The following is a 20,249-nucleotide window of genomic DNA, read 5'->3' as shown; positions in this document are numbered from 1 at the left end:
AATCCCCCCTGCTGTCCCTCCCATGCCCTCTTTCCCTGGGACCCGCCCTCACTCTGATGCCGGGTGATGGCCAGCACGAGGAAGGTGCAGAAGGCAGCGATGGAGACAGCCGAGAAGAGGACACCCACGAAGAAGAAGCCGCGCAGCCCCTTGAGCCAGGTCCTCCAGTAATCTTGCATGTACATAATGTGAGTCACCAGGACCCACAATGCCAGCACCCCTGCAGGAGAGACACATCAGGGCCCATCCCCAGGGTGCTCCAGGGCCCTGTAGATCCACTAGGCCATGCCTATTTGCATAAGAATACCAAGAATATGGTCTTGTCACTCACTCCCTCATAGAATGGAGTTTTCCTTTTCAGGGGCTGTGATATCAGAAGCAGGTAAGAGACTGAGCTGCCTGCTAGTAAGCCCAACATTAGAGAAACCTGCAGAAATACAAAACCCTGCCATTCTCTCTCATTTTTTTTTTGTTTGTTTTGGAAAACATGACTCTCTCTCACAAAAATGTTATGTTAATTCATGTTATTTTTAGTATTACTTTAAAATGCTAAAAAATGTTCCGTTTTAACTTCTAATATAGTATATATCAATAGATAAAACTCACATACATAAAATTTGCATGGAGTTTCACTACTTTTCAAGAGTATAAAAGGATCCTGAAAACCAGAAAATCTGCGCCTCAGCAGCCCAGCCTGCTTTCTGGGAACTTGTCACTGTCTACCTTGAGGGCCACAGAGCAGGGAAGCCATGCTCCTGCTCCATGCTCCTTCTCCACCCAGCCCTCAGAGGCCACAGTCTCAAAGTCACAGGGCCTGCAGGGCTCTTCCCAAACTGCCTGAGTTGGTTTTGCAGGATGAGGAGGTCCAGCCATGAAGACTCCAGGGTCACGCAGCCCCTGAGTGGCCTTATTGTTCTTAGCCAGACCTCATGCCACTCCCTCCATTTTGCGGCAAAGGGCAGGCCATCACCACCTGTACCCCCCACCCCGTCCCAGCTTTTCCTGGGCCTGGTCTCTGCGCCTGGGTGGACACTTCCCCTAGGATGCCAGCTGCCACCCAGCCAATACAATGCAATACAAAACAAGCCTCTGTGCCAGGCAGTGACTGCTGGTGCAGCCCAAAGAGTGGAACACACATCAACTCCATTGGCAAGGGTCCGGGCAGGGCGGTGGATCCCGGCAAGGGACAAATGAGGAAAGAGGCAGAGCCAGCTGCAGGCTCTCAGCTGGTTGGACTGCAAGGTGTGGGCCACTCAGGCCACTGCATCCTAGGAGTCAGGAGGCCTTTCCAAAAGGCAGCTGCATACATGCCACTCAGAGTAGTTACCAAATGTGCACAGGAAGGATAAGCATCTGGTTGGGGAAAGTGGTTATCTCTGGCAATGGAGACAAGGAAGGGAAGTTGATGGGGCGGTTCGGGTGGGGAAGTGCTTTGAGGGAATCTATGCTATTTTATCTATGCTATTTTCTTAGGCTGGGTGATGAATAAAAGGGTGTTTGTTAAATTGTCTATCCTTTTTTATGTGCCTAAAATATTTCATAGTTTTTTTAAGGGGGAAAAAGGCAGGGGGAAGCTAGTCACCATGGAGCTATGCTCTGGTTACCAGCTCAGAGGCTGTCCCAGTTCGGCTGTCCCCAGGCAGTCCAGTGAAGAACAAAAATCCATGAGACTCCAAGCCAAGAAATCGGGAGCCTGGCACTGCTGTGTCCCAAAGCCTTGGTGTTTCCACATCTAAAAATGAGTGGGCCCAGGGATCCTGGCAGTTTGGGTAACTGGGCCCAGGGTTCTACCCTAGTGAGGGCGAAGGCCTACCAAGCCTACAGCTTCCCTTAGTCCCTGCCACTGTTTGACCCCTCGAACACTCTCCCAGCCCTGCCCCTGCCCACCTCCACTCTTCCTCAGGGGGTGGGGGCCTAGAATGTGGGTCCCCCTCCCACTGAGATCAGGGTGGGCCAGGACAAGCATCTGTTCCTCCCTACCTATTCTGGATGTTGGAGCGGGCCAGAGGTGGACAGGACAATCATCTCACAGCTTCCTCTTACCTCCTACAAGATCTGGATTTTATACCAGCCACCTTTCCCAGAAGTCCCTCCCACTCCTCACATGTGTCCCATGTTTTCATTGGAGGGAGCTGTTTGGTTTCTTAAAGGGCTCTAGGCACAAGGCTTGTTGTCACTGAGCACACTCAAGGAACAGTCTGATGGGCACCTGTCTGGAACAGGTCCCCTCGCCTTCTGTCTCCTCATACCACAAGGGGTTGGGGAAGTTGAGCTCTAAGATCCTTTCCCACTCAAAGATTCTAGAAGCCAGCTTGGGAGAAAAATAAGGTCAGAACAATTCCTCTGTGACTCAGCAGTTTCTGGGTTAGGAAATGCTGAAATAGGGGCCCGTGAAGATGCCATCTCTTAGTCCACTGATCACGATCCAGTGGTTCCCCAAAACTCCCACCCCCACGTACACGCATGTACCCAAGAGGGCTGACAGCAGGAGGGAGAGGAAGACAGCCATTTGCGGTGTTTCAGGGCCTGTTCTTTGTTAATAAGCAGGCATGGTTTAACCACCTCTCACCTTCCCTCAACCCTGCTCCAGGCCCTACACAGAGGCCTCCCCTCCAGATAAACACACACCAAGTTTGGAGGCAGGCCTGCCGCCCACGCCCTGGCTCCTACCACCCTCCTGGGAAGGGAGCTCTCCACCAGCCCTACCCGAGCGGGTCACTGAAGGAGGTGGAGCCCCTCACTGGTCCCCTCCCACGCATCAGGCAGGAGGCAATGTACCTCCCTAATACCCTTCCTTAGCACACTTGGGGACTCTAGGAAGCCTGGTTTGTAAAACTCGGGGTGGAACGGACAGGTTACCAACCCCAACTAGCTGCAAGCCCACACCAGACCACACCATTGCTCCATCCTACCTGTTTCAAGGAGCAGAGCCCCTGCTTGGCCTCTGGGCGCACAGGCAATAAGCTAAGGGCAAGGAAGGCATAGGGTAGGGCAGTGAAAGCATCCCCAGTGGCTGGGCTGGAGGTGAGGAGACAGGAGACACCTGGGGGATCCCACAGGGTAAACGCAGACAAGAAGGACACTGGGCCTAGGTCAGGCCCCTCTACTCCTTCCTAGGAGGAAGACAGTCCTGGAGCTCCAGGGCTCTTGCTCACAGCTCACGTGGGAAAAACCTAGAGCTGTTTAGACTCCAGGAGCACCTTTTCTTTTTCCTCTTTCCTTGGTCTACTAAACCCAGAGCAAGAGTCTGTGTTTTCCCCTAGGGCTCCCACAGCAAAGCCAGACCAGGTAGATCCAACCCACACCTGCCCGCCTCCCCAGGAAAAACAGCCTTGCTTCTGCCACTGCCTTTCTCCAAAGCCACTTCTTCGAAGGTGCCCATCAGGATGGGAGAGGGTGTCCCCACCCGTGAACACTCTGCCCACCAGATCCAGGAGCTCCGTGACTCTGCTCCAGAAACCGGCACACCCAATCAGTCCTTGCCTGATCCAACACGGGAGAAGGAGCACACTGGGGCTGCCCTGGGGTGACTCAGCAGATTCTGAGCTATAAAATGCTGAGTCAGAAGTAGGGTGCTCACAAGTTAGTAAATCTGCTGACACTTTAACCCCAAAAGAGGAAGAAGGCTGACTGGCCACAGACCCTCTGAGAACCCACTCATGGTGGGGAAGGTCGGAGGCCCAGGCTTGGCAATCCCTCTCGCTGCCACCATCCACCACCACCACTACCAAGCAGTTTTGGCTCTTCCACCGCCACTGTCAAAGATCAGACCATCAGGGAGATGCCAGGACCCTACTCCAGCTGGCTGCTGCCCTGGCACCTCTCTCTGAAGGCAGCTCCACAGCTGGCCTGCCACATAGGCCAAGGGAAGCCTGTGGGGAGGGAGAGAGGGCAGCGTTGGGTCGGAAGAAAATCCCAGGCAACTCCCTAGAGTATAAGAAAGAAGGCCTTTTCCACAGCCCTCTAGGAGGCAGTTGGAGACTCAGGGAGTGGGCAGCACTGCAAGATTTCAGATCTGGAGGGAAGTCAGATGTCTTTCGGGGACATCTCCTCCCACTCCTAATAGATGAGGAAACTGTGGCCCAGGATGGGGTCAAACGGCCAGGTAGGGCTCACCTCCACTTGCACCAGGCCAGACTCAACACAACCCGCTGAGATCCCAGGCCGGCCCTCCCTCCTCATCCTTCTCTCGCCTTAGGTCTTAGCAATGCAATCACAGGGCTCTGATGCCGCCTTCCAGAGGGGAAAGCAATAGGCCCAATAGGAAACAAAAAAGTGGCAGGGAGAAGTGAACCTTGAAAAACATGGAGGGTGGCGGGGTGCAGAGGGGAAAGGAACTAGGGCTCTGTAGATAATGCGCAGAGATGGGCCAGGTGTCCTCAGGACCCCACAGGTGGTGAGGCAGCTGGGCAGGCAGAGAACACCCTAGCCACGGTACCCACCCCCCCTTCTTGGTGACCCAGTGCTTTGTTGGCATTGTGCAGGGTGGGGCCATGTATGCCCCTCTTCTAAGGCATTAACCCCACCTCATGCTGCGACTCTACCCAGGGATGGCACTCAGCATGCCCCGTGGCAGTGAGTAAATTAGTTATTTTTAGTTATTCCATTTAGGGTTCTTTTGGCAGAGGATTTTAGTAACGGAATATGATCAGCATATGTAAAAGTATTATCCTTATCCGTATTTTCTACCCAAAGTCCTTTCCCACACATATTATCTCATATAGCTGTGTAATCCCGAGTAAGCAATTTATTTAACTTCAGGCCTCGTTTCCTTATCTGTAAAATGGACATCATAATAATGCCTACTTCTTGAGACTAATGTAAGGATTACGTGAAATAACGGAAGCAGGTTGCCTACATAGTGCCTGACACGTAGAAAGCATTTTTTTAAATGTTAGGAAGTAGAGATAACATTTTTCATCTTCATATCAATTCTATGGCACAGAGAGGTTAAACTGCGATCCCTAATGTGCACAGCAAGGAGCACTGGTCAGCCCAGAGCCTCCATTAGCGCACCGATGCTTCCCCTTCCCTCCCAGAAGCACAAAAAGGGCGGCTGGGCTGCAGGATTTGGCAGACCTTGGCTGAGGAGCCACAGCAGACGGGTGGCAAAAAGGCACCAACATGGGTGGAAAGAGAATGTCCAGTTTCTATGAGATCCCTAACACGGTCCTCCCGGTGGGTCTCAGCAGAGGGCTCTGCGGAGGATGGGGTACACACTGGAAGGAGGCAGATGGGCTTCCCCAGCCACCCCTAGCCCTCTTCCTTTCCCACTTCTCTCTCTGCCCTCACCCAACACCCAGGGAAGGGACGCCCGGGGGGCAGGGGATCCCTCAGAACAAGCGTGTGTGTGTGTGTGTGTGTGTGTGTGTGTTTGGAGATAGGAGAGGACCAGCGCCGCGGGCGCGCGGAGGGGACACTGTTGTGGGGCAACTGGGCGGAGGGCGACAGGCAGTGTGCCGGGACAGATAACCCAGGCGGCGCGGCAGGTCTGTGCAGCCGGCAGTGGCGGGCCGTCGGCACCCCCACGTGGCGCCCGGCCGGGCATCGGGTCCCGGAGGCACCCAGGAATGCCCAGGAGCCCGGGCCCGCGTGGGGCCTGCCGCCGTCAACCGCCGTTTTCCAGTAAACACTCCACCCGCTCCGCGGGGAAGCGCCGCCCGGGAGGAGCGTCCTGGAGCAGCTGACAGCGCCCGCCCCGCAGCCGCGCACCCGCCCCGCGCCGCCCAGCGTCCCGGGGTACCTGCGAGCCCTCCCATGGCCGCGGTCCCCGGCTGTCGGTAGACCACCGTCCAGACGAGGAAGATGGAGAAGCCGGCCACGGAGCTGATGCCGGAGTAGGCGGCGCGGAGGCCGAGCTGCAGCCGGGACGGGGCCATGGGGCTGCGGCGCCAGGCGGGCCGAGGGCTAGCGCTGCCGAGAGTCACAGGTGCAGGGCCCGAAGCCGCCAGCCGGAGCCGCGGGAGCTGCCAGAGCAGCCGGAGCCCCGCGCTCCGCCCCCGGCCCGCCCCCAGAGCCGCCGGCACAGCGCCCTCCCCGGCCGGAGGCCGCCCGCGCCCGGAACCGCAGACGCCACCGCCGCTTTGCTAAGCCCCGGTGTCGTTTGGGGGATTCCTGCTAAAAAGGCGGATTCCTGGGCCCATCCCCAGACCCGCCGTGTCAGGATAGTTGGACCTTGGAAGGGACCGGAAATATGCCTTTATACAAGCCAGCCGCGGGGATTAAAAATATTTACCTCTGAATAAGAGGCGTATTTTCGTTTAAAATTAAAATTAAAATTTCTTGTTAAAAATTAATATGTAAAATGTACGAAATATTAGAGTACGCTGTGAATAGAATTCCTTCTGCCCGTCCCTCTATCAACCAGGTTCCCCCCTACCATATCGCAGAAGATTCCTCCACACACTAAAGTCTGAGAACCCCTGTGACCAACACCTTCTGACTGCAAACACTCTATCCTCACGTACAGCTCCCCACAAATCCCTACTTTAAAAAAAACAAAACAAAACAAAACAAAACAAAACAAAAAACAGAGTCTCACTCTGTTGCCCAAGCTGGAGCACAGTGGCGCCATCATAGCTCTGCATCCTTCAACACCTGGATTCAAGCAATGCTCTCACCTCAGCCTTCCAAGCAGCCAGGACTACAGGTGTGTGTCACCACGCCTGGTAATATTTTTTGTTATTTATTTTTTCTAGAGATGGGGTCTCGTTATGTTGCCCAGGCTGGTCCCCAACTCCTGGCCTCAAGCTATTTTCTCACCTCGGCCTCCCAAAGCGCTGGAATTACAGGCTTGAGCCACTGCATCCGACCTCACCTTTCCTTTTATCAGCACAAGCCTCATCCTCCTAAACGCCTCACCCTGACCCTCGGGATCATACTATTGTAAGGAAGAGACAGATCTGTAGCAGGAGTGCACTGAGCTCCCACGTGAGCCCAGCTTCGGCCAGGAGCTGGAGAGAAAATCCCAGCACAATAACAAGGGCTTTGACAGAGCACTTAGGATCCACATGGGGAGGCCCATCATATACCTGCACAAAACACAACCAAGACCCCTTGCATTATTATTATTATTATTATTATTTTTGCTGCTGTAACAAATTATCACAAATTTACTGACTTAAAATAACACAAACTTATTATTTTACGGTTCTGTAGGTCAGGAGTCCAAATAATGGTCTCACTGGGCTAAAATCAAAGGGACATCAGGGCTACCTTGCTTCTGGAGGCTCTAGGGGAAAATCAGTTTCGTTGCCTTTTCCAGGTTCTTTTTTTTTTTTTTTTTTTTTTGATACAGAGTCTTGCTCTGTCACCCAGGCTAGAGTGCAGTGGTGTGATCTCAGCTCACTGTAATCTCCGCCTCCTGGGTTCAGGTGATTCTCCTGCTTTAGCCTCCTGAGAAGTTGGGATTGCAGGCTTCCACCATCACACCCAGCTAACTTTTGTATTTTTAGTAAAGATGGGGTTTCACCATGTTGGCCAGACTGCTCTCGAACTCCTGACCTCAGATGATCCACCCACCTCAGCCTCCCAAAGTGCTGGGATTATAGGCGTGAGCCCACTGTGCCTGGCTGCCTTTTCCAGCTTCTAGAGTGAGGCTACCCACATGCCTTAACTCCCACTTCCTCCTTCTTTTCCCTTCTAACGACCCCTGTGATTAAGGGGATAGTCCAGGATAATCTCCCCATCACAAGATCCTTAACTTCATTACATCAGCAAAATAAATCCCTTTGCTGTGGAAGGTGACATGTCCACAGGTTCTGGGATGAGGACGTGAACATCTTTGAGGGCCATTATCCCAGCCACCACATCCCCTCTGGACCATAAACTTCATGAGCAGGGACAGTGCCAGTTTTGTTCACATCAACACCTAAAAGTGTGTCTGGCATATAATGACCCCTTAATAAATGTTTGTTGAATAGGTGAGTGTGAGTGAATGAAGGTAAGAATAAAATAAGAACAAAAGCAATTATACACAAGGAATCTAGACAGGGTGTGCTTAATTGCCAAACAAGGGATGTAAACCAGTGTTAAGCACATTTGCCTCACTCTAGAATAATCTGGGAGCTTATTTAAAAATAAAAAAATAAACCCAGCCCTACCCCTGCCTATTAAATTTTGAATCTTGGAGTGTGTATTTTAATGAGAAGTGATGTCAAGGCTGTGAGCTCAGCACCAGCCCTCCTTTAGGAGCCGCTGGTGGAGAGTAAGTGCTCGTCCTGTGGAGGAGGGAGCAAGCCCCGTGGTCCGGAGTGCATTGCCATGGATGGCTTCAGAGCTGGCCAGGATGGATGGTACTCCAGGCAGTAGGAACCACATGTGTGACGGCCCGGAGGGAAGAAATAACGTGGCCGCTTTGGGAAACTGTAAGTCATTTGTGGCTGGAATGTCAAGTTTGAAGGTGGAGTAGTGGGTTTGGAGATTAGAAAGGTTCTGAACATAAAGGACCTTGCATGCTCTGTTAAGAAGGCTGTCCCTCTCCCCTTGGGGCTGGGGGAGAAAACTTACAATTCTGTGTTTTAGAACTATGGCCAGAGTAATAGAGTGAAGGCGAACTGCCTGTGAAACACTAGAAGCAGAGAGATGAGTTGGACAAGTTTCACCCCACAGTGCTTTAATTACCATGTCTTTAAAATGGAGACTGCAGTAATACCTACTTCAAAGTGTTATGAAGAGGAGTGCTTGGAAGAGTGCCTAGCACATGGCAGATACTCAATAAATGTCAGGAAGTGGAATTAGTAGCAGCAGAAGGCTGCCATGGCAAGAGATGATGAGGGGCTTCAGAGTCGGTTCAGGCAGAAGCAGTGAGAATGGAAGAGAAGAAACTGCTTCAAGAGCTATTTCAGCTATCTGAACCTAAAGGTCAGGGGAGAATTCATTAGCTGAGCAGACAGAAGGAGGAGAGCAAAAATATTATGAGTGGACATATTGGGAGCATGAAAGAGCAGTGAGCAAGCTTGCTGTGCTGGAAAGTGAGACTGTGCAAGAAAAGAAAGAGAAATAATTATACATAAGTAGTACTAGACCAGGTTATACAAGGCTAAGGCCAGGCTTAAACGTTTTTTAAATTGTGGAGGCAATAAAGAGCTATTGCAGAGCGTTAGGCTCAGGTGGGGTCAGAGGCCCAGCTTCACCATTTGCTGTCACCCCGGGCAAGTGCCCCTAACTCACAGATGTCCAATCCAATCGACTTTCTGCCTGGAAGAAAATATTCCGTATCTGCACCCTCCACAATGGTGGCCACTAATGACATGTGGCTATGGAATACTTGATATGTGACTAGTGTGATTGAAGAACTGAGTTTTTAATTGTATTTAATTTAAATTAATTTAAATTTAACGTATTTAATTTAAATTAATTTAAATTTAACTTATTTAATTTAAATTAATTTAATTTAATTTAATTAATTTAAGTAGCTGCACATGACTAGTGGCTACTGTGTTAGCACAGCAAGAACCTCTCAGGACTCCTGTCGCTCCATCTGTACACAGGGAATGATGATGTACATCATGGGCTTATTACAAAGATCGAGATATATTGAGATACTACTTCACACAGTAATTCAACAAATTATTGCTGCTGCTATTGAAATTGTTATTGTTATTATTGAACAGCGATTGCATGACATAGGCCAAGTCATAGGAAGATTAATTAGACTATAATATCCAGTTAGATTTGATGTGGGAAAATTGTAGAGGATAAAGCATTCACAAGGTTATTTCAGTGATAAGGCGTGAGAGAATTAAGATCTTATCCAGTGGAAGACCTTGAGAAAGGGAAAGAATGGAATGATTGTTGAGCCGCAAAGCACATGGCTGTGCACCACTCATACACATCCTCTCAAATCAGCTTCCTTCCAAGGTATTCTCAGAGAGCACACTCCCAGCCCAGCCCAGGACAGACACCACTGTGACCCCTACAAGATGCACAGCCATTCTCCCTGCCTGCACCAGAAACTAGTAGCGCTCCACAACACACACCAACATTTGTGTATCTCTTTCTGGGCACAGGACCTCCCAAATTTGAACTACACTTCCCAGCTTCCTTGCAGTCAAACAGATGCCATGGGATCAAGCTCTGAACAATGGAATGAAGGCAGAAGCAATGTGTGCCATTTCTAGGCTGGACTCATTTGAAAATCTCCCATACAACCTGCATTCCCTCTTCCCATTCTGTGATGATTTTAGAGGCCATATGTAGCAATACCACAGAATGGAAAGAACCTAGCCTTGAATGAATGGATGGAGGAGAGCTACCCCTGTCCCCTAGACCCTCACTGGACTACAGAATGTGAGTGAGAAGTGTCAGTGGCTTTGTTATAGCTCAGTTGTTTGTTACAGCTAACCTTATCATCCTAATACATCATCCCTCATTCTACTGAAGGTCATCTAAACAGGTCCTATGTAGATTACCCATCTAAACCATCAATCCCTCTGAAGTCTCTTTTGAACTGGGTCCCACCAATACTAAGACAGATTTCTAACTCCCCATCTGTAGACATCCTGCCTGCTGACATTCCTTTCTCACTCGTCCCAAAAACACACATTCCAGACATATCTTCTCCCACAATGCTAGGTCAAGGATACACCTACTGAGCTATCTTCCAGATGATTGAGTTTATTGGACATGCCAGGGCTTCCTCCTCTCTTCTTAATCCCAATGCAGAGAGACCTCTGATGTCCCTGGGGCATGTCCTTGTTTACTGTGGCTCAGACCCAAACCTGGGTGTTATCTCTGAGTCTTCTCTTTCCTTTGCTCCTACATCAAATTCATTACAAAATACAGTTGGATTTGCCCTGTCCTCCTTCTCCATTCCCTCTGCCACCCTAATCCAGCCACCATCATCACCACCTGCCTACCTGCAGCAGCCTCCTAACTGGTCCTTCTCTGTTCATTCTTCCCCCTCTGATCCTCTCTCCACTCAGCAGCTGGACCAATCTTTTAAAAATAATAACCATGGCCAGGTGCAGTGGCTCATGGCTGTAATCCCAGCACTTTGGGAGGCTGAGGTGGGTGGATCAACTTGAGGTCAGGAGTTTGAGGTCAGCCTGGTCAACATGGCAAAACCCATCTCTACTAAAAATACAAAAATTAACCAGGCGTGGTGGCACGTGCCTGTAATACCAGCTACTTGGGAGGCTGAAGCAGGAGAATCACTTGAACCTGGAAGGTGGAGATTGCAGTGAGCCAAGATCGCACCACTGAACTCCAGCCTGGGCCACAGAGAGACTCTATCTCAATCAATCAATCAATCAATCAATCAAACAACCAGAACATGGTACTCCCCTGCTTCAATCACTCTGATAGCTTCCACAGCTCTTAGAGTAAATTGATCGGGGTCTTGCTGGCTCCAACCAGCCTTACTCACCCTTGCTCATTTAACTTCAGACACATTGGCCCTCTTTCTGTTTCTCAAACGTGCCACACTTGTTCCTGTCCCAGCTTTTTTGTGCTTTGTGCCCGGAAAGCTCTTCTCTGAGTGTTTATAAGATTGATCTCTCATCTCATTCAAGTCTCAGCTCAGAGGATTCCTCGCTCTGTTTTATTTCCTCCACAGCACTTACCACGACAAAAAATTGTATTTATACTTTCCACCCCTACTCCTGCTGTCCCTATTGGAACATAATCTCCAGGAAGGCAGGGTAACTGACTCGTCCTGACTCACCGGGGACTTTTCCAGTTTTACCACAAAAAGTTCCATGTCCCAAAAGACCCCTCAACATAGGGTCAACTATGATAGTTATTCACTTTACGCCTGCCTTGATCACTTCTGTATTCCCAGTCGCTAGTATAACGCCAGGCGCCTAGGTAGGAACTCAATAAATATTCATTCAATACATATGAAAAGAAGGGCTCAATGTCCTAAAGAATTCTTTGATCCTGGCTCTAGGGGGCAGCCTTCCCCAACCTTGTGCCTGAACAGACAGCTTTGCAGGTTGGGCTGGTAGCTTGTGTACATAGGTAGTTGAGTTCCACAGGATTCTCCCTAGACCTTATGTGGTCCCCTTGCCGCCCCACAACCCACCCCCCCAGCCCTTGTGGAGTTCACAGCTGAGGACCCTGGCTGTGGCAACCCTAGGCTGTGCCTGACACAGAGGTAAATTCCTTTCCTCTCCCCATTTTACCCCACCCAGGCCCCTGCAGCTTCACCTTCCTCCTGAGGTCAGGCTTGTAGACCACAGAGCAGAAAGGGCTGTCCTAGACAGCAGCAGCGGTGGCTGGCTGCAAGGAGGACTTGGCCCTATCACCATGCATTCTAGGAGGTTGCAGGGAGGACTCAAATCTAAGGGTCACCTTGGACCCAGAATGCTGCTCCCCAGGGCTAGGGCTGCCTTCTGACCCTTTAGAAGGGGTTCTCCTCATTTCTCAGGGCTAGAGTGAAACTGCTCAGAGTCTGGTTTCTCGCTGAGACCCCATTTCCTCTGCCTGCCCCCTGACAGCCTAGAGGTCTATGCGGAGGGCAGGATGGCAAGTGAGAAGATGTTGAGTGGAAACAGCAGGTCTTTGAACTCAGGAGCTAAGAAAGCATCAGAGGCAGGTGGCCTGGGGTGTCAGGGGGAGGGGAGGGGGATCACAGGTGCAGCTGCCTGGGGAGAGCAGCGTGAAGGAGCTGGCGCCCAGGCTTGCCTCCCTATCCTGTGTTCTCTAGCAATCTCCATCTCTTGACCTGAACCCCCAATCACAGGTACCTAATCTGATTCTCCTTCCCCTTTTACGGAGGGAGCTGTTGCTGGATGGGGAGGGTGGGGTGGATAAAGCCTGCAGTTCACTTCCACAGGGACTTGGGCCTGGGGGCAAATGGGGCTGACTGACTTCCTTGACTCCTTGGAAGCTGCCAGGGGTTGGAGAAGGGCAGGTTGCAGCACTGTGAGGAGTGAGAGAATAATAAGGCTTGAGGGCAGGAGGGGAGAGAATTAGCTCTTCCCTGAGGGAAAAGCCTGGCAGAGGGGTTCATCAATATTTGCCCCTTAGATTTGAGTTTGAGAATTGGCTTTACTGAATGAGAAAGTCACCATGGAGCTTTCATCAGGGCACGTGGGTCCCCCTCTAGTCCAGCTGCATGGGCACTGGGTGAAGTAAAAGACTAGAGATAAGGCTCTCACCTGTGCTTAGTCCAGAGCAGGGGCCCCAAAAATGGCACCCTAGAGAGACTTGAGTGGCCACATCTCATGATACTTCTTGGAAGAGGAAGCGTTGGACAAGAGATGGAGTAGGACAGTAGGAGGAATGACAATTGGTCAAGAACTGGGTGGACAGGCCCCAGGAAGGAAAGACAAATCTTGGGAAGCTAAGAGGGAGGTGAGAAAGAGCCATGGCAGGAGGGGGAGAAACTTGTTTACTATTAATGCAAGAAACCTCTCCTGAGGGCCTTCTATGTACAAGGCACTGACCACACAAGGCACGCATTTTTGAGCACAGCAGAGCGGCTCTCACCCTCTGGCAGCTAACATTCTCCTGGAGGAGGCAGCATGCAATACTTATGCAACACTTTGATTTCAGTGTGGTGAGTGCCAGGCATGTGGCAGAGAAATGATGCCCTCCAGGGGGAAGCCTGACACAGACCAGGCCCTGAGGTGGGTGCAGAGCCAGACTCAGGGGCAGTGACAGGTCAGAGGCTGCCACTTTGCCTGGTCCCCAGGGCCTAGCAGGTACCCTCAGCTGAGGTCCCAGGAGGCTGGGCTTGGGAAGAACTGAAGCAGTTGGGGATATTAAGTCAGGATTCGGTCCGGCCCTGCAGTGGTGGTTAGGTGGAGCTCACGAACCAGGCTCCCCACTTCCACCAGAGGCAAAGCAGGCAAAGAAGCTAGAGCAGGAGGGGCTGAGGCTGAGGGGTGGGAAGGCAGAGCAGTGGGGCTGCCTCTCTATCCCCCGCAAGGCCTGAGGGGGACCTGTGCCCTCTCTCAGGCAGAACTGCAGACTTTCCCTTACTTCTGTTTCCTTCTCTGGACCCCACTTTTCTGTTTCTCTCTCCAGACCCTCATCTTTGTATCCTCCCCTAATTTCTTTCTTTCTTTTTTTTCTTTTTTTTTTTTTTTTCCCCCGAGACAGAGTCTCGCTCTGTTGCCCAGACTGGAGTGCAGTGGTGCGATCTTGACTCACTGCAACCTCCGCCTCCTGGGTTCAAGTGATTCTCCTGCCTTAGCCTCCCAATGGACTACAGGCACACACCACCGTGCCCAGCTAATTTTTGTGTTTTTAGTAGAAACGGGGTTTCACCATGTTGGCCAGGATGGTCTCGACCTCGTGATCTGCCTGCCTCAGCCTCCCAAAGTGCTGGGATTACCAGCATGAGCCACCGCACCTGGTCTAATTTCTTACCAAGTTCTCTCTGAAGGGAGGAAAAAGGCAGTGGATCTGATGCCAGGAAAACTTTGGCCTATTTGGTTTCCTCTCTGACCCCAGCACTTCCAGAGTGGCATTTGGGGGTGGGATGGCTCTGCTCTGATGCTGGGAAGGGGACCTTGGCCCTAGCCTGCTTTCCTTGTTACCCACATCCTCCCCCCACCCCCAGCCAGTGCTCTGGATCCAGCCTGACTGACCAGGCCTGAGAGACAGAACTGGGCATCTCCTGAGCAGGGGCCAGGGCCCTGCTAGGACCCCTCTTTCAGGCTCCTACAGTTGCCCCTACCAAGACTCTGAAACAAAGGGACCAAGTGGGCACAGGGTTTGAGTCCTGAACAGAGTCCGTGAGCCCAGGATGAGTTGGAAGATGGGATCACTTAAGACAAAGGTTTTGGGAAGGCTGGGAAAGTTGCAAAGAGGGGAGTGGTAGGAGGCAGTGGGTGGTGTGGGTGTTCAGCCTCAGAACAGAATACAGGGGTGAGGAGAAAAGTGACTCTTAGGGAAAGTGGCCACAACTGGAATGGGGCAGCCATTGCAGAACACTGGTCACTCAAGGTCAGATGCAGTGTCTCGTAGGACCCAAACAAGACACACACACACACACACACACACACACACACACACTCTCTCTCTCTCTCTCTCTTTCTCTTTCTCTCTCTCCTCGAGAAGCATAAGTTGGGGGGAGAAAGCAGTTACTCGTTTCTGTACATTCCTACAACAGTAAACTTGCCGGGAGTCAGGCTGCTTCCCTCCCTTCTAGGGGCATCTCCAGCCCTGCCCGTCTTCACCTGCTCTTCTGGCTTCTGCCACCCTGTCCCTACCCTCCAGCCCAGCATCACCACCACAGGTCTGTTCGACGACTATTTCCTCATCTCCACCATGCACGGCTAGCTTGAGCACCAGCCAGAGGAATGTGCCTCCGGGAGAGTGTGGGGTTCCTGCTTTTGCCTCTGCAATTTCCCTGCAGCTCCCAGCCCTGACTGTGAGCCCCAGCTTGCCCACATTGGCCTCCTAGAGGAGGCAGGAGCCCATCCCTCCTGTCCCTCCTATCACTGTCATAAGTGGCTCATGAGTGACTGGTGACCTGTTAGCCCTAGGAAGGTTTGGCTTGGCGCCCATCAAGGCTCCAGCTCCCTGCCCCTGCCGCTGACCCCAGGAATGGGCAGGGGAGGAGATGGAGGAACTGAACTGGAACAGCCCTTGGGGGATGGAGTCTGGGCAAGAGTCAGAGTGCCTTAAACCATGCAGAGCCAGGAGGTAGAGTCCAGAGGAGGATACCTAGATCTCTGCTCAATCTCTTCCCACTGTTGACCAACCATAGGCAAGGTCGACTCCTAGGGGTGTTGTGGGAGGCTCAGCCACAGGCCAAGGTCCTGGCACAGCCCTTATATCCCCTATGGCTTTATCTCCCAGTTGGCCTCCAAGCTGGTCATTTCCCACAGTCCCATGGGAGGCCTATTAGTGAAATTTTCCTCCAGCCTCCCTCTCTCCATCCCACCAATCACTCTCAAATGTCACAGCTGAGCCTTGTGAACAAAGTTGATAGCACAGGATAGAGGAGAAATGAGTAGGAGACAAGAAGGCAGCAAGGAGGGAGGGAGATGGCATGAAAGGCCTTGAAATTGAACTGGGAAACTAGCTCCTCTCCCTTCCATCCTGCTGAGGCTACAGGCCCATAGCAGGCACCAGCTGACTGCTCACTGTTCCTGTTCATTTCATTTCCACCCATAATCATTAAGCATCAACTTCACGCCAGACACTGTGCTGGGGAGGGAGAGCCAATCAGATTAGTGTGTTAGGGAGATAAAAGATAATTCCAATAGGATCTGGGGCCCTGAAGATTTGAGACAGTGTCTGCTGCTCAGTTTGAGCTCTCCAGTTTACAGCAAAGTTCCCGGCACTTAGAGTAAATGTTGTTGAATGAATTCAAGATTCCTTGAAGATTCTTGTGGCATTGCATAGTAAGGACTGAGCAAGGCAAGTTTGAGAGTAGCGATCGGGGCAGGAGGTAGCAGTGTACAATGGTGTTTAGGAATATGGACTCTGCAGTTAGACTGCCGGAGTCTGGCTGTATTACTTATTAACTGTGTGACCTTGGGAAAGTTACTTCGTCTCCCTGTGACTCAGTTTCCTCACTCACAAATAGGAATTGTTCTGAGGATAAAAAGATGTATATAAAGTGACAAACAGTATTCTGCACATAGTAAACACTGGAAGAGACCATTATTGGGCTAGAACAGTTGCAGTGGGGATGGGGCATAACAGAGAGATGCAAGAGATGCTTCATTGGTTGAATCAACCTGACTTGGTGTGGGAGGAGGAATGGAGGGTATCAGGCTCCTTGCTTAGGCAGTGGTGGAGTTTGGGAACAGGGAGCTGAGAGAGACAGAGCAGGAGGAGAGGCCTCCTGGGGCAGGAAGGGAATATGAGGTTCCTGTGAAGATCCAGGAAACTATGGGCTCACCTTGTGTAGAGCTCAGCAAAGAGGCCAAAGTAGGGAAAATCAAGCCCAGAGTCAAAGGCTGGTCTGAGAAGCCCCCTTCAACCTCCCACCCTCCTTAGCTATCCATGGGAGCCTCTGCCACCTGCTTGAAGGGAATGGGGGAGGGTTCAAGGACGTCCATGCTCTGGCAGGAGCTCATTGTCCGAGTAGAGTGTATTAAGGGGTCTCCTTAATGTCCTGATCAGTTTCCATCATCTGTACTAAGGTGTGGGCAAATGGCTGTGGATATGAGTTTTTCCCCCTTTATAGGAGCTGTCAGTATATTTCAGAGGCAGGACTGCAGAGTGGTAAAGCACACAGGGTAGAAACCACCTGGGCAGAGTCGCTCATGGCTCTACCACTTCCTAGTGTGGGACCTTGGGCAAGTCATTTAACCTCTTTGTGTCTCAGGTCCCTCATCTGTAAAATGGGATAACAATAATAACAACCTCATCTCATAGGGTGGTTGTGACAATTCAATCAGTGGATATATATAAAGTGTCAAGAACAAGGCCTGGTGCATGTTGACTATTGTTATTATTATTTATCTGTCTTAACACACCTGCCAGGCATTTAATGACAGTCAGTGGAGGGTGGAGGCGGTACCAGGACATGGCATGATTGTCCCCAAGATGATTCACCATCTTGCTTGGGTGCGTTTCTCAGACACATTCCCAGTCCTCTGCCCCTTCTAGGCCTTCACCATGATCAAATACCTGCTGAGCAGTAATTCTACTGGCCGGTCCCCATCCAGGGATTCTGAGAAGGCAAAAACCTGCCCCGTCATCTGCTTTGATGGCAGGCTGGGGACCTTGCCTGTTAGAGATAGGACAAGCTAGAAATGGGACACATAAAAGATCCACTCCCTATGATCTCCCCAGGCTAGGAGCCAATAGGTAATCGCCCCAGGCCCTCTTCTCAGTCTATCTAGAGAGGGGGAATGAAAAAGAGATGGAAAAAAGAAAGGCAAGAATAGTGTTGAAGGGGAACATAGATGGGAAGTGGGTTTGGGACACTTTCATTTTCACTGATTTGAAAGACTTTCTTCCGATCCTTGGCTCCCTGAGGTTCCCCCACATCTCAACACAAACATATTCGATTTTCCCTTTTTTTTTTTCTTTTTTTTTTTGCGATGGAGTCTCGCTCTGTCACCCAGGCTGGAGTGCAGTGGCGTGATCTCGGCTCACTGCAACCTTCGCCTCCCGGGTTCAAGCAATTCTCCCGCCTCAGCCTCCTGAGTAGCTGGGATTACAGGCGTGCACCACCACGCTGAGCTAATTTTTGTATTTTTAGTAGAGACAGGGTTTCACCATGTTGGTCAGGCTGGTCTCGAACTCCTGACCTTGTGATCCGCCCACCTTGGATTCCCAAAGTGCTGGGATTACAGGTGTGAGCCACTGTGCCCGGCCTCAATTTCCCTTTTTTGAGTAGACTCTCCTAGGCAGTCTAGTCTACATTAGAAGAGAAAATAGAATACATACAGAGTATACACAGTACACATTGGGAAGTACGGGGAGACAGACAACCTGGATTCATGCCCGAGCTCCACCATTTACTAGCTGTGTGACTTTGGCAATTTACTTAATATCCCTGAGCCTCAGTTTCCCCATCTGTAATGTGAGGATAACAGCAGTACCTACTTCACAGGATTGTGGCAGGGATTAAACACACGGAAAGCACTGCCCGCACATGATTAGCTTTTGTGGCTCTACTGAAATGTCTACAGGTATACAAGTGTCCTGCCTCACTCCCCAGCATCTTTTCCACCTGCTCAGAGTAAGGGCAGCAAGAATAGGAAATAGGGAACCCCTTTGTGACCCTACTGCCAGTCTCAGGAAGCCTTCCTGCAAGAACTTCTAGGCCAGGGCACTGGCCCCAACAACCCAAAACTCATGACTCCATCCCCCTAACTCTTCCCCATGCATACCTGTGACTTCCCAACTTGTCATCCTTTCCTACCAGTTTCCAAGTTGCTCTTCCTTCTTCCAAATTACCAGAACTTGGTTGAATGAATTTGGGTCTGAGGTCAGATTCATTCTCAGGCTTCCCTCCTTCCCCAGAGAGGCATTTAAAACTCTACCAGCGTTTCTTAACGTGTGGACACAGCGGATGACCTGGGGTGTTTGTTCAAAATACAGATTTTCCATTTCATGCCAATAGGATTGAATATGAATTCCTGGGGACGGAGCCTGCATTTTAGTAAGCTTCTGGGAAACATTTTTTATACACATATACATTAAAAATGAAATTTTAATCACAATTAAAATTCCTATCCCCACTTTCAAGAAAATAATCATTGGTGGAGGATGGGGGTTTGGCATTCCAAAATTGGGGGTCTAGGCTTTTTAGAGCTACTTCTTCCCAGTCCTCCCCCAACTTCAAGAAGATACTCATGGTGGAGGATGATGGGAGAACATCCCAAAGTTGGGGGTATAGGCTTTTTAGAGATACTTCTTCCCAGTCTGGGCTGGCTCAACAGCAAAGGGAAAAGGGAAGAGAAGAGGCAAAAAAAAGTCCTAAAAAGCTGGTGGCGGGGCGTTCGCCTCCTTCCAAACCCTCATGATCGTCCTGAGCAATTACCGCACGAGTCGCTGTCTCCGGCCACTGTCTCTCCACCCTCTCAGGAGTGGGGCGAAGAGGCCTGCGCTGGGTCACTTGCACAGTGGTGGAAACTGAGGCCCAGGGAGGCGTGGGGCCTAGGTAGTAAGCCTGCTTAGCAGGGCGCTGGAATTCCTGGTCTCTGCCTCAACCTACCCGGCCACCAGGGAGCGCGCGGTAGGGGGCGTGGTCCTCGAACGCCTTCTGCTCCCCTGGAAGCTCTGCCACAACCCCAATCTCCTTTCATGGCCGCGACTCCGGTCCTATCCGTCCTGGCGAGCGGTCCTTCCTCTCCAGCCTCAGTTTTCTCATCTGCTCCCGGTGTGTGTGTGCTGGGGCAGGGGGCAGTGGGGCGTTGGTCTGGGAACCGAACTGCGGGAGGCAAGGCGGCGGGATTCCCCGCGGGAAAGCCGCCTAGTCCCTCCCCCGGGGGGCTGGAGACCCTGAACTGAAACAGAAGGCAGACGCCCCCGGCCGGGAAGCGGCCCCAGCCCGGATTTCCCTCCCGGGTGGGGCCGCAATGACTCACCCCTCCCCCCTTTCCCCGGTTTCCTTGTTTGCATTTCTCCTCCCGGCCACGTGGCGGCCAGTGCAGCCACTCACCGCCCGATCCCCGACACCCCGGCCGTTGCGGCCTCCTGCACACACCTCGGGGCGGCTCCTGCCCCCTGGGGATGCTCGGCTCAGGCGGATGTCCACTCTACGTACCCCCGGGTGCGGACTCCAAAGCCTGCCGGTGCCCGCCCCCTTCCCCTACGTTATCCTCTACCGTAAGGCAGGGCGCCTCCTCCCCGCCCCCTCCGCCAGTCAAGGGGAGGGGAAGGGG

General features: G+C 51.5%; 2 protein-coding genes across 7 annotated transcripts in view; both read right to left on the bottom strand.

Moving 5' to 3' along the window:
* SLC48A1 (solute carrier family 48 member 1) overlaps positions 1-20,249 on the bottom strand; it is a 1,155,028-nt gene that overhangs the window by 3,481 nt on the left and 1,131,298 nt on the right. For 4 of the 6 annotated variants that reach the window (XM_050746966.1, XM_050746963.1, XM_050746964.1 and 1 more), the window contains exons 2-3: positions 5,744-5,949; positions 53-220 (exon numbers count right to left, since the gene is read on the bottom strand). In XM_050746966.1, the coding sequence (XP_050602923.1) occupies positions 53-220; positions 5,744-5,879 (304 nt within the window). In that variant the 5' untranslated portion in view covers positions 5,880-5,949. Of the gene's footprint in view, positions 1-52; positions 221-5,743; positions 6,016-19,579; positions 19,756-20,071; positions 20,197-20,249 lie in introns of those variants that run through there. The other 2 variants (XM_050746967.1, XM_050746962.1) reach the window with 2 other exon arrangements.
* Positions 1-20,249, bottom strand: part of TMEM106C (transmembrane protein 106C) — a 259,203-nt gene that overhangs the window by 195,431 nt on the left and 43,523 nt on the right. The window lies entirely within an intron of this gene.

Source organism: Macaca thibetana, chromosome 11 (assembly GCF_024542745.1).
Source record: "Macaca thibetana thibetana isolate TM-01 chromosome 11, ASM2454274v1, whole genome shotgun sequence".
NCBI classification, from domain to species: Eukaryota; Metazoa; Chordata; class Mammalia; order Primates; family Cercopithecidae; genus Macaca; species Macaca thibetana.
This window is presented reverse-complemented; position numbering and strand designations above follow the sequence as displayed.